Consider the following 13,768-nt stretch of genomic DNA (forward strand, 5'->3'; position numbering starts at 1 on the left):
AGGCGTGCGTTGTAACGACGGAGATATGATGCGTCAGGTCCCATCCTGCATGATGCTAGTGCTGATTTCAAACTCGACGTGATTGGTCCGACGCCATGCCAACATGAGCTCCAAGGTCAACAAGCCAGAAATAGGCTTGATCTCGATGGCGACAGGGTCCACTGTAGTGTGGTCTCGTTCCTGCTCCCCTGAAAGTGCTGTGCAGTCTGCAGGCCTGCAGCTGGATCATGCCCATCCCATGGCGTACAGAAGTCCTGTGCCATTCTATTGCCCTTCCTTGTTAAAGGTCAAGTAAGGCTGTCTCGAGGAGGCAGACATACAACCGCATCCTCCAGGCCGACTCTGCCCTCCCTTTATTCTTCTCAAATATTATTAATAATGCCCCCTTAAACTGTTAAGACACAGCTCGCAGTAGCGGTCGCTAGTAGAGACCAAGACGAAAGGGGCGGAGGTAGAGGTATTTAAGCAGACAGTTGCGCTCGTTAACTTGCAATGAGGTAAAGCATCTCCTCAGTTTCTTTTCCCAGCCCGCACCCATACCCAGCATCACCCGGAATTCACCAAGTTTCATTGAGCGGGCATAAGGATGGATGGTATAGGGACACAGTCCGAAAGTTCCGGTCTCCCGTCAGTTGTGCCAAAGCCATTGCTTGGGGATGTGGGAGAATATCGATGCCCCGTGGACGAACGCTCCGAAAGCGCTCCGGTCTTTATGACCGTTGCCCTCGCTAACATTCGCGAATAATCAATAAGTTAGTATATCGCACCCAGATCGCTGGGCAGACATGTTTTCAGCTTGCTAGGCTCTCAGCTAAGCCTCAAGGAGTTATCGCGCCACTATTTTTGTGAAAAGCGAAGCAAAGCCGAACTCAAGTGGCTAGTCTATTTCTCCTTGATTACCGCGTATCATAGTACGATTTGAACATAAAGACATTTATATTGAGCCTTTCGCCAGACGCCCCGTTCCTTTCCGCGTTCTCAGCATGCCATCCATCTCTGTTACTCCAATTTCAAATCTTTTATGTCCATGGAGCTCGTGGCAACCCTCGAAAAATTCCTTTGACTCATTCCACTTACACTGTACAGGAAACAATCCGCTATTTGGGCGGACCTCGATGACAAGGTCGGCGGCATTCAAAAGCAAGAATTCGCCCTCAAGGCAGCGAAGGCTTTTATCACAAGCCGCATCATTCACCCAGCACGCACCCTCCCGTTTCCATCTGTATTCCCGTGTTTCCCCGTTCTGTGTCCAGTAAACCCGGGTTATCATGAGGTTGACACCCCTAGCCTTCTTGGGAGAAGGAGAGGCTTGACACTCGGCCCTCAGTTTGCGCTTTGCGGGCCGACTTTTGGATGCTGGCATTTGGCTCCTCTGGGGTGGCCCAGTGCCATCCTCGTCGCTGAAGGTTGGCCGTTCTTGGGTACACTTCCCGTCAAGGTCATCGAGTTTGTCGAAACTGATGGGGTCTTGTTGATGATCAGTTGATTCTTTCTTCATGTCCAGGTTGTTCGGCAGAGTATCATGAAGGTGAAGCTCTATGGAAACCGCCCACCTACTCGCTGGGCTGCACTCAACACCTTCATTGTCATCGAAAAAGCCGCTGCAGAGTGCCTCCGGAGTAGGGCAGCGTTCCAGCTGTGGAGTGTAGTAGGGGTCGGCCATGATGCTAACTGGAAGTAAAAAGAGCAATGGAAGGAATTCTCTGAATTATGAAGAAGATAGAGTCGAGAGACGCCCAAGGGTGGGGGGCACTCGATCTTTTATACCTTTCGCCAGTCCCTCTAAAGGCGAGTGTGGTGGTGCATCGTGGAGGCCTCTCAAACAACCAGGAAACAAGTAGTCCCCTACGAGCACAGACATGCGTGGTCAATATTCTGCTGAATTCCACTATTCTCACGAAGGTGGGTAGAGAAGTGAGTCGAGCCCCTTGGTCTTCATGGAATAGCTTACTGACATCACATCCAATCTAGATGATCTACGGATGGGCTACACCTCCTACATGACTTTTGGTCCACCTGCTTGTTGAAATAACTCCCATCCTCAAGAAACGACCTTTCCAAGACGCCGAGATCGAAGAACTTCGCAACCGAACACCTGCCCGTCTCGAGGACCTTCCAGAGGGAAAAGGGCTCGAGGTAAACGGCGAGTCAGTATTCCCCTGACTAGCCGAATAACTAAGATCCATCAAAATCATCGCCACGCGTCTCCGTCAATGCTCATTCCCCTTCCACCTACCTTGGCAGGCCCCCTCCGGGCCGATGCCGTCGACCCTTAGGGCGAGGGTGAACATGCTCGATTAGCCCAGCGTCCCCCACCTTGCTGGCTGAGGTCGGGGCCTGGCAAGGTCACTCCACCCTCAATAGCAACATGCCGATGAATCCCCTGGAAACCTGTGCAACCACAATGATAGGCTTAGTTCGGCTTCTCCAAGGACTCTGCCTTGCCAGTGACCAGGATTTAATCTCTGGCAATGCACAAGATGAGACAATGAGGATCATGAGGGTCATGTGTGTCAGCGAAGCTGCACTGGTGTGGTCCGGCAGTTCAATGATTCGTACAACTCCTCAAGTCAACGTCAAAAGGCCTCAAGAGTCTTACGAGAATATGCCGAGCCTCGACACCAGAGAATAAGAGAATGAATTTACATACAGCCTCATCCACCGGAGAGAGACAACTAGGCCTCTGCATTCTCGTCAGTGTATCTCCTCCTTCCTCCTTTTCGACAGAGCTCGCTGCAACCACCAAGGATATGGCCAAGGAGGAGCGACACGAGGATGGCACAATTGAGGTTAGTTCTCCAATATTACTCATGACCCAGCAACCGAGTCTCGCTTCGAACTCATTCAACAAATGGAGCCAGACAACGAAGTGGATGAGGGTATCGCTGACGACGACCTGCCAGATATTTTGGGATTATCGAAACGCGTCACGGCCTCCAGGAAACGCAAAGAACGTCATAAAATCGTTGATTTAACCAAGGAGGCGCTCACTCCAGAGCCAGACGGCGATATCAACCACCCTCCAAAACGTTCGCGAGGAGAGCTACCATCGGCGGAAGAGGTGCAATGCAAAGAGACGCTACCACAGGAGCTCCAAGACTTTGAGAAGTATGACATTATATTCTTTCCAATTCATCATGGGGGAATGGAGCACTAGACGGCGGGTGTCTTACACATCACGAAACACACGATTCATCGCGACTTCTACGACTCTGCGCCCTCTATGACAGGCGCCAAACAGATCGAAGGTCGCCTCAAAGCCTGGCTAGAAAAAGGTGGTTCTTCAGGCATCTGTTCAGGGGCGAGCCTATCGGCCTATCGATATGCTGAGTCGATGCCAGGGCCCAACCGTTAAGGGATCTCCTCGAACATGATGCATTATCACTTCCTTTGCTATCGCCAAGTCATTCGGTGCTCTTGGGTGAGGTACAGGCTCTTTCACAGAGCTATGACGTGTCTCAGGGTGATAGGCTAGAGGCGGAGAATCCTCTAAGATGGCTACCAGATGGAGAGGGCGTGTAAATCATGCCATCTACTCTCGCCAAGCTTGTTGGGAAAGATATGTCCTTCGGAAGCCTTGGTCGACTGCGGGGGCGTCTTTCTATCGAGGAGAGTCGTGCAATGAAGGCAGGCTCCGATCTCCGGCAATCCGAGGCGGCGTATGAAAACGCAGTTGAGAAAGTCAACCTGATAAATCAGATTCGTGACAGTGATATCACGTTCATGGAGCGTGATGTGGTAAGCTCGGGGACTAGTTCCGACGGAGTGCAGGCCTCTAGCCAGTCACTTAAGGCAAGAATCGCCAGTTTACATGACGAGTGCTTGCATATGATCCAGACGAAGGCAAGTAAGGAGGTTTTGGACAAACTATCCCGCCACAGGCTACGAGAAGTGGAGAATGCTGAGCTGAGAGTCCGTGAATTGGATGAAGAAGTGACTACGAAATCAGGGGAAGTGGAGGAAGCTAATAAGTATATTTCTTTTCGCGACACTGTGTAGCAATGATGGAACTGGTGCTTGAGCTGGAGTATAGTTTGTATCTAGAATATATGGGGGATAGCAGTTTATGGCGAAGAAATCGGGTAATTTATAAACTATGGGCCGCAGGCCAACTGAGACTAAAGGCGGGACTATAGTGTCTCAAGATACAAACCATACTCCCGTAGGCACATCTGAAATCTGGATTCTATATCAGTGTCATAAACCACACTGATACTTCTAATGCCTTTAAAATCCATAACCTAATCTAACTTTTAGTGCTAATAAATTGCCATGCCCTATCTTCCCCCAGAGTTATACTAGGATATAAAAGTTTTATCTATAAATAAACAACTGGATCTGCCTATGGTCTTCGTCGCTATATATATCAACGAGCCTACGACGTGAGTTCATTGATATGCCTACGCTTTCAGATAGACCAACTCTTTAAGTTCACACCAATTCTCAATTTCGTCTAATTCTACGAGCATTATCCATGATGAATATGACCATTGCCGCCTGAATTCTGCCTCTATTCATAGTCTCAATTTATCCGTCACCAAAGTGCCTAAGCAAATCTCACTCCAGTGCTATTTAACATGGTACGCACCAAGTTTAAGTGAAGGTCAAGACTTTGGTAGGCTCAAGATAGCACTCCGTATGACTTACTCACCAGCTCCAACACTATGTGTATCCGGTCCATTGATGTGGATTCGTTTACAGTACTCATCATGTATTCATCTTACTATGTTGGGATTTACCCCTTGCAGGCTTTACCGTCCCTGTGCTGCCTAAAATGATCCCCATCTCAACCTGCTACTGCCATCCTATGTAACAACAAAGCAGCCGTTGCAACTGCATAGGCTTGTGATGCTTCGTCTCTTCATAACGCACCATCTCTTGAATGTCGTTTGGTTTCCATGATTGTAGCTCTCGCCCTTTGTATTCTACCTGATGAGTAAGATCACGCTCGTGGGGATTATCGTAGATGATTCCCTGCCGTATAGTTGCAGGTAACGTCAAGGATTCCTTACGGCCTCGTAGATGACTACCGACATGCTCGCGCTTATCCTTTGGGCCATAGATATTTAGTCTATAATCGTAAGAATCCTTGACTTGATCGAGACTTAGTATTCTCTTCAGAGTTGACATAATTAGTCTGTGATATTTAGGATGAGATCGCGTCAGGGAAAACTCTAGATCTTCGTGCTGTTCAAGACCCAGTATTCTTATTAGAGTTTCACCACCTAGGACTAAACGGCCGTCTCGCTTGCGAACATTAACGTCGGCGAGCTATTAAAAGTGTTAATATAGCAAAGAAAGTAGTAAGGCAAGAATATACACTTACGCATCCGTAGCACAGCTGAGGCTCAACCATATCGAATCTCCTAGAAAAAGAAAAGATAGCTAGGTTTAAGATCTTACTTCCTAAGCAATTGGCTAAAAGAATGATCCACTAGATTTTCAAATACTTGCTTTATATTAGGGAAGCTTTGGGGGGCTATTTTATATATGCCGTATTCCAAGATCCTATGAAGAGGATAAGCATTTAGAGGTAAGTATAAGTTGATTATCGGTCGTATTACTCTTTTCAGATATATAAGCCGCAAGCCAAAGGCAAGTCAGCACTGGGCTACGTAATAAATTCATACTATGTCATGAATATGTATGCATGTACAGCAGAACATACGGAACGTTCAGTACCTTATCCTATACCCAAATAATTACTTTCAATTAGTTATTCTTATTTGATTATGCTCAACTGATTACTCTCGATTGATTACTTTCAATCGATCACCTTACTCTGATTACTATTGACTAATTACTTCCAATCATTACCCCCCTGGTTCTCGTGTGCGTTAGCCAGCTCAAGCGATAACGGCCGCTCAGCCCATCTCGGTTCTCGGTGTGTTCTAATTTCTTATTTCGAGCCCAAGCCCCATCTCAACAATAGCAGCGAAGAAGGTAGTTAATCTCGGCAACCGGGATTACCTTGCGCAAGTCAGTAGGCCCATAATCAACCGTCCCATTCAGCCCATAATCCCTACACATAGACCTAGCCGTTGCTCACGCAATGCCATGCATTATAGCCGTAGCACCTAGAGCAAGTCCGACAACTATGGTGCCAATCCAACCCCCAGAGCTGGGAAAGTTCATTCACCCAAATAACTCGGAACATCGAAACTGAGGGCGAGTCTGTGGGCCAACCTTGAAAGGCTGGGGTGGCCTTGATGAGGGGGATATCAGAAGAACAGATATTAGGGGAGCAGAAGGTGAGTGGGCAGGTCCCCCTTTATGCCCTGTGATCACTATATGAGAGGCAACTTTTATCTACCCCCCAGGTCCCTCCTTGCCGATACCCGCCACACTCGTGAGCTAGGAAGGAGGGATTGGATGTATGGACCTTCGTTTTTTTTTTTTTTCAGCGCAGACTCTCGACTTGTATTCCGTCGCTCGTTTGTATTCTCTTTAGATAGCAAACTCACACTCAGCCTCGTTCTTTGAAAACTCTTTGCCGCGTATCTTTGACACCCCCGGATTCCGTGAGAATAGCAAGGGTCTTCATCAGACCGCCCCCCCCTTAATCCTAACCCCAGGAGCGACTGGCTGGCCTGTGCAGCTCACGACGACAAACGCCAGCAGGGCCTCCTCAGGGAGGACTAGGGACTCTACCGTCGAGCTGGGCCTGGAACGTGAATTGGTGGCGAGATGATCATTGGCCAAAGGAGCTGGGCATGGAGGAGAATTGCTCCGTTGGCCCTGAGCAGCTCTGTCACATATCTCGCATTCGGCCGCCTAGCCCCTACCTTTACCTGCCCGCCAGCAAAAAGACAAGTCAGCCTCGCAACCGCCCATCTGGAGCCTTGTTCAAGGTTGAGATGTCCTCAAGTCTAAGCCTGCAGCTTGTCTGCCAAACTGGTATCAACCCTTTGGATTTGTTATATGTCAAGGCCGCGTCTACATACCTGACTCGAGATAATCTCCGCGCTCAATAACTCACGCCATTTCCCAGATTCAACTTTTAATTGAAAAACTTTGAACTTTCATATCCCCCTTTCCTACTATCTTCCTTGCCTTAGCAACTTCAAAACCCTCCTCTAGGGTTTCCCTTGGATGATCTCCCGAGGATAGATGCCACCGCCCAGATACCCTGCCATCGGCTTGCAACTCTCAGAGATCAGAATACAAAGCGCTTCTCTAGAAGTCCCACAGGCACGAGGAGTAGCGAAGGCACAGGAAGAAGAGATCTTCCAACACGGCGCACCTCGAGACCCCCGAGGTAGATCCCAGAAACAACAAGATGGCTAGAAGCCTAAAGCACAGCGCAAGTACCGTAGGTCAATCCTGCTTGATTCTTAGTGGAACTATGCTAATTGGACCATAGAGGAAAAGGCCCGAGAATACATGGAAAGGCCGAACGAGACTCGCGTAACCAAGAGTACGCGGGCAAAAGCTACCGCATCCCAACTTCTAGCGACTTCAGCACGGATCCAAAACCCTCTGGACTCCCCTGGGGAAGCTTCAACATTGCGCACTTTGTCGCGCAACGCCAAGAGGCAAACAGCAGACGGAGCGGCGGACGAGGAACATACAGCGGAAGCGATGGCTTCGCGAAAACGTTTTTGGAGATCGCTATAAGACCTTTGGAGAGGAACTTTTGGTGTACACAAGTCTAGATGGCTCAAGAGGAGACTAGAAACGCGGACACTAGCATTTTATTCGACATAGTGCGAAGGAGATTGCTGCCGTCATGGAAAGACAAGGAGGTCTTCTAGAGGCGATGTCAGCATGGCTTCGGGGCATGTAAGATAGCAAGCTGTGCGTGGAGCCTTACTGGGCACATAACCGTGTTATCTTCACAATAACCACAAAATAAATAGTTGCCTCAGGCTAGTAATTCCCCCCGCCTAGGGCTATTTAAGACTCCGTCTATTCCCTTTTCTTCCCCAATCACTACCACTCACCCAATTTTTTATTCATAAGCTATGTATTTAGCCGATGGGTTTTGTAGCCAATGCTTGGCTAGCGCTGGCAATGAAACAGCGCCCGACGAGTCTTTTACCAACCCCCCCAGCCCTCCAAGATATGGTGATACCCGTCCCAACACCCCTACACGGTACGAGACCGTTGCACATCCGACTCAAGAGGCTATTGCCTCCGCACAGCCATCGAAAGACAAGCCAGCAGAGCCAAGCCGCACTGGCATTGCTAGCGACAGTAATGAATCATCGCCCAATGAGTCCTCAACTCAACTTGACAACCGTACAAGCTGTGGTACTGCCCAGACTCGAAGGCAAGGAGTAGGGTATTGCCTCAGAAGGAAGAGGGTGCAATCTGGCGGGGTGGCTAAGAATAAAAAACGCGTGACTAGTTGGTACACTCGAGTTTCTTCTGTCGGCGATGGCACTAACTTAGGCCAGCCCAAAAACCTCGCCACAGCCGACCATTCTAAATTCTCCTTCTTGAAAGGCTGCGATCAAAGAGCTTTGGACGTTGAAAGCTCGGGTGTCGAACTCACGGCGGATTCAGTTGTGGAATCAATTGTCTGGCGTGCGGAAGATGAAACGCTAGAGTACACATTCAGCCATGCACGAGAGTAGATTTCCACTACGGCACATACGAGATTCGGCCATATCGATGCACAACTTCTGATCGCCTACTATGATGATATCACCATCAAGGTCCGGCCACGACTACACCTTCAATGGCTATAATTCATCCTCTTCGAACCGCCTATTTCCACCCCGTTCCTGCCTTCTCTGTCTGGCACGAACTCCACCAACGTCTTAATGTCCGATCCTCCTTACTACTACCAGTTCATTGCTTGTTGGTATATCCATGGTAACCCTGAAAACAAGGACACATCCGGGGACGGCCTGCTCTCTCTCATGCCGCCATGAGATCCCAGGCAGCCAGCGAAATGGCGCTTGCTCGACAGAGCGAAGCGCGGCTAAAGACCTGCTTTTGGGTCTTAGTCGTCACCGGGCCCATTCCCGACCTGGAAGGCGTATGATTCTAAGCAACATCGCTGGTAGAGCAGCGTTTCCGCTCGTTTCTCTGTTGGCTCATCGTCTCGTGTTGCTGGACTGAGGTTGAATCTTCTCCCCATGCGTAAACGCATTCAGCTTTAGTACCGTTGAAACACCCTCACCTTCTTGATCTGACCCATGCTGACTCGGAGCGGTTTCGATTGTCGAAGCCGGTTTTTCTGGGGAGCGTGAACGCTTGGCTGAACGCCGGCAATCCAATGATAGCTTGTCCGCGGATGTATCCGATTCATAAAGTAGGAGTAAGCTCAAGTCCTCACCCGAGCCCTGGCTGGCCTCAATCGTATCAGAGTGCGGTGTCATTCTCCCCATGTTGGGACCGCCAGCCAGGCTGCGCTCAAGGTCTCGCATGGCTCTGCACCACCGTACATAAGACTGGAGGCTACTGAAATGCAAACTACCGTTTACAGCATTTTGTGGTCAGCATCAGAGAACTGAGGCGCCTTGTTGGGCCAGAAGTCGGGGCTATTCTGGATGTCTGGTGTTGGAGAGAAGATGACAGCCGTCAGTCCTTTTCCACGTCTATAAGCGGCTGATGACAGGCTGACAGCACGCGACAGCGATAGTCAATTGGAGGTGGGGTTGATCATCACAGTTCCGACATGTGACACTCTACAATAACCGAGGTCAGCATTCTAGTATATATGCGTGGCAAGCCAAAACTTATCACACTTATCTCCTCTAGCTTCCAGACGCAGCGCTTAGTGAGCATAATATTATTCTTCAGTTATTCACGATGAGATTTCAAACTATCTTGACTCCCTTTCGTTGTCATCCCTGGGGCAATCAAACGACAAAAGAATGGCCAGAGGGTTCCCTTGGGGACATGATATTTCGGAAAAATAATTGGGCCTCGGCCGTTCGAAAGCAAGGGCTACTGCCTGTTTTCATTGGATATGATAATCATCGCCTCAAATCCTCCGAGTGGAAGTTTCTTGCCCTCGCTATACCGGCCGAGGATAAAATAAGCGCAAAAAAGAAACTATTTTTTAAATGTTTGCACCGATATGAATATACTGATTCAACTAGGGAGATAACTTTTAGGAAGCATAAAATAGTTTTGAATGTTTCAGCACTCGACCAAGAGGAAGTAATCACATTGGAGGACCCGAAGAGATTATTTAATATTGATACTGTCGGAAAACTAGGTACAACAGTTCAATATTTAGGGAACTCTACCCCTCAAGATATCGGTCCCGATCTGATTAGGGGGATCTGCGAAGGTCAGCCTCGGTCATTGAATGACGTGAGCATCGCTTGTTCTATCGCGGTCACATCTGAAGATGGACGACGTTACGACCTGGACTTCTCGACCCCTGGAGCCCCTAGAGTACGGCGCCGCACACAAGATGGTGGTTTAAGCATAGTGGGGTGTTAGGGTTAGCTCGTTTGGTTGTCTTAGGATTGAAGCCTAATCATGCATGTCTCGGAACCACGATAGAAGCTCTAGAGTGTATCCAGTCCGATGTAGAAGAGAGTCGCGATTAAGGAATTAGAGGTGACCTCCAATAGCTATATGGACCGCCGCTATAGCGTACGTGAACCTCTGCTTCCTTGCTCATTCTGGCATGTCAGTCTCCAGTATAGAAACAGCTCAGGAGAAACAAACTTGTTGCTCTGCCCCGGATACCAGCCTTCTAAAAAAGCAGTAACGATAAAAATTATCCCTACCGAGATCAAGGCTATTTCCGACTTGTTGACCCTGGAGTTCATGTTGGCATGGCGTCGAATGTACGCCTGCACGCCGAGGATGAGCCGTTGGAAGCGCATGATGTTCTGCCTCAGCCCTTTCCCGGCAAGGCTTACCACATAGCACAGTACTTCCTCTACCTAATCAGCATCCGCAATCAGGAAGGCCTAACCTCCTGAGAGGGATGACTAGACGAGGAGAGGCCGGAGACGGCCGACTCCGGTAAGTCATTATTGTTGGGCGTTTTAGACGCAACAGTCAGCATGACCTGCCTTGTCTAGCATGTCTAAGAACTCTACATTTTCAGCAAGCGGCGCAGCCGAAGGGCCAAAGTCCTTCCTTGCTAGTGGAGGAAGTGGGTGGTACAGTATGTAAAAAGCATATATTATATAACTCTCAACCGTTTCTTCTTTCTTACCACTCTTCTGTCTCTTCTTGCCATTATTTGATTCGCTCCCTCTTTTATCTTACCGTACTTTCTCGCTACTCTCTCCTTATCGTTTCCCTTTCTCGTTTTTTCTTTTTTTTTTTTCTATTAATTTGCTTAATTTCAAGCTTCTTCTATGGAAATGAACCACCGAATCGGTTTCGAGGTACGGAGATGAGAACTTTGTCCGATTTATGGGACTAATTCGACCATGCAATAAGGCTACACGCCCCAGGAGACCTCCCAATCTCACACGGCATCAAAAGCACGTTGACAAGAACTCCAACCGAGATCTTTTCCGGACGCTACCCCCTGAGCTCATTATCAATATTCATTCCTCATTGGACTGCCGAAGCCTTTGCCGCGCAAGGCAGGTCTCAAAGCGGTGGAAAGACTGCATTGATCACACTCCGGCTTTGTGGCAGGGACTTCTAGCGTCCGACTATGGCATTCAAACCCAGCAACCACGACCGGAAACAGCGCCACTCCCCCTTACGATTCTATATAAGGACATCTATAGTGCTGCCCATACGAACCACCGGGCTTTGGATACCTCGAGATGTAGTCGACTTTCCACGACGGAGGCTTTCCGCCCGGTAACCTGCTTCGAGTGCGATGCCGACAAGATCGTTCAAGCAGACTACGGCAGCGGCATCACAGTATTTGAGACAAAGCAAAGGCGGCCTCCTTACACTCTCCCTGGCCATCAGCAGAGGGTAACAGCCCTCTTACTGCTCGACCACACTCTGATATCGGGGTCATTGGATGGAACAATCCACATTTGGGACCTTAGAGAACGGAGACTGAGGGCAGCCTGTGCCGCACCCGGTCCCATTCACTGCCTGGGCGTTGTCTCAACTACGTCTTCCGCCAATGAAGAGAAAAAGGCCGGTCAAGCATATCCAGATCTCAAGGTCATTTGCAGCTATGGAGATTCGACCGTTGGCCTCTGGGACTTCTTCGACTCGAGGACCACAGCCAATGACGAACCGGCAGGCTTGACTCGATCCTTCAGAGGCCATGAGAAACTTGTAGGAGCGATCGCCGCGTGTGACAACACTTTGGCAACCGGCTCAGCTGATACAACGGCCCGTTGCTGGGAGCTTGACAGTGGAAAAGAACTATGTGTTTTGACGTCACACACGAGAGAGGTAATCTCCGTCGTCGTCTATCCCGAGAAAAGCCGGTGCATCACGATGACGATAGACTCAAGATGCAAAATCTGGGATATTTCGACAGCCAGGCTGCGCTCTATGATTCTACTGGATGCGGTGGCGGCGGACCGCTATTTGCAAGGGAAACATCTCCCGCCATTTCTCCCGATCCAGAGTGCCTCGTATGCATCACTACTGCGCATTACTGCAGAAGATATAAAGTCATGGTCTATCCGCGACGGAATGTTGAAAGTCCTCAGCCATCAAGATGGAATTCTTTTTGACCGCCAGTATTTCCATCGTTTCGGTCGCGAGCTCTACGATGTCACTATTTTCAGATCGTCTTTCAACAAAGACAACATAAAGATGTTTGTTGGAGTAGTTCGGATGGAGGGTGAGAGTAAAGCCATGGTATGTGCTCTGCCACTATACTCATTATTTCTAATTGCTTACGTAGGTGCTGTCTTTTAAGCGTGTTGTGTTCTTATCCGATCGACAAAAAGGGTCACCTTTTTTAGCACTCTCGCAACGTGCTGAAAGAAGACTAGCTGACGAATACGATCTGACCCAAGGAAGGATGAACTAGGATGGCTTCACTTGCTTATTCGGGTAGAAATTAAGAGATCCAGCGCGTTATAAAAATCCGCCATGCCTATCTTCTGCTGCACAGGGTGGCCGCACTTCGTCGGAATTTAGGGGGCGGTCTAGCATTGTGAATCTGGCCTGTCCATTGTCAAGGGTGTTCGGCAAGATTGGCCTACAACAAGGGGGGAGGGGGGAAGAAGACAAGGTCAAGGACTTGGCTCAGGCCCGATGGGCAGTGGGAATGGCGACCTGCAGAGCCTGTCTGGCTTCCGCTCTTCATGGAAAAAGAAGCCAAATCATCGAAACCTTTTCAACCACCCTGGGTACGAGGCCAGAACACAACCCCTATACATCTGAATTGGAGTCTATCGCTCACGACCTCGAATGGCCCCCGCCAGCAATCAGGTACAACTTCAGAGGCATTCAGAGACGAGAACAGGATCAACATACCCGTTCGTCCAACATAAGCCAACGGGTAGCCTGATTACCCTTGAGCCACTGCGCCGTACAGATGCGTAACGAAAAGCCAATAGGATGCCGTTCCGGAACCCCGAGCGGAATCAGGTTTGGGATGCTGGTCATAAAAATGGCAGGGGAATTGCCCTGCTGATTCGCCCAACATTACCCCTTGACCAGGCCTCGGCCCTCGGGTACTTTCAAGTGGCAAGGACCCACTTCATGAGTTAAGCACGTGACAAAGATGTGCTGCAGGCGATGGGTTGTGCCAAGACCGCAACCCTTCTTATCCACACTCTTAATGAGCAGGGGTAACGGATGCATGTCAAGAAAGAGTAGGAGAAGTGAGCCAAGCACCCAAAGCAAGTGATCATCGGACAAGCAGGCAGTGTGGGCTCGGCTTAACTTATCGGTACAGTCTGGGCTTCAG

The 13,768-nt window shown here is 49.3% G+C and overlaps 4 protein-coding genes across 4 annotated transcripts; 3 read left to right on the top strand and 1 right to left on the bottom strand.

The window, feature by feature from the left end:
• Nucleotides 1–33: 33 nt before the first annotated feature.
• MRS44_003888 (uncharacterized protein) lies at nucleotides 34–1,663 on the bottom strand (the record flags this gene model as incomplete). Its single annotated transcript, XM_065623446.1, has 2 exons — nucleotides 34–188; nucleotides 1,078–1,663. 2 exons carry the CDS (start codon nucleotides 1,661–1,663, stop codon nucleotides 34–36), a joined length of 741 nt encoding a protein of 246 aa, XP_065479518.1.
• Nucleotides 1,664–2,636: 973 nt separating this feature from the next.
• On the top strand, nucleotides 2,637–3,157 carry MRS44_003889 (uncharacterized protein; the record flags this gene model as incomplete). The annotated part of the gene is made up of 2 exons (XM_065623447.1): nucleotides 2,637–2,789; nucleotides 2,828–3,157. The coding sequence occupies 2 exons, from the start codon at nucleotides 2,637–2,639 to the stop codon at nucleotides 3,155–3,157; spliced, it is 483 nt and encodes a 160-aa protein (XP_065479519.1).
• A 4,122-nt stretch (nucleotides 3,158–7,279) lies between these two features.
• MRS44_003890 (uncharacterized protein) lies at nucleotides 7,280–8,579 on the top strand (the record flags this gene model as incomplete). The annotated part of the gene is made up of 4 exons (XM_065623448.1): nucleotides 7,280–7,316; nucleotides 7,372–7,597; nucleotides 7,708–7,782; nucleotides 7,991–8,579. The coding sequence occupies 4 exons, from the start codon at nucleotides 7,280–7,282 to the stop codon at nucleotides 8,577–8,579; spliced, it is 927 nt and encodes a 308-aa protein (XP_065479520.1).
• A 2,758-nt stretch (nucleotides 8,580–11,337) lies between these two features.
• On the top strand, nucleotides 11,338–12,768 carry MRS44_003891 (uncharacterized protein; the record flags this gene model as incomplete). Its single annotated transcript, XM_065623449.1, has 1 exon — nucleotides 11,338–12,768. The coding sequence occupies one exon, from the start codon at nucleotides 11,338–11,340 to the stop codon at nucleotides 12,766–12,768; it is 1,431 nt and encodes a 476-aa protein (XP_065479521.1).
• Nucleotides 12,769–13,768: the final 1,000 nt, after the last annotated feature.

This window comes from Fusarium solani (genome assembly GCF_023522795.1).
Source record: "Fusarium solani strain SB1 chromosome Unknown bctg00000001, whole genome shotgun sequence".
Classification (NCBI taxonomy): Eukaryota; Fungi; Ascomycota; class Sordariomycetes; order Hypocreales; family Nectriaceae; genus Fusarium; species Fusarium solani.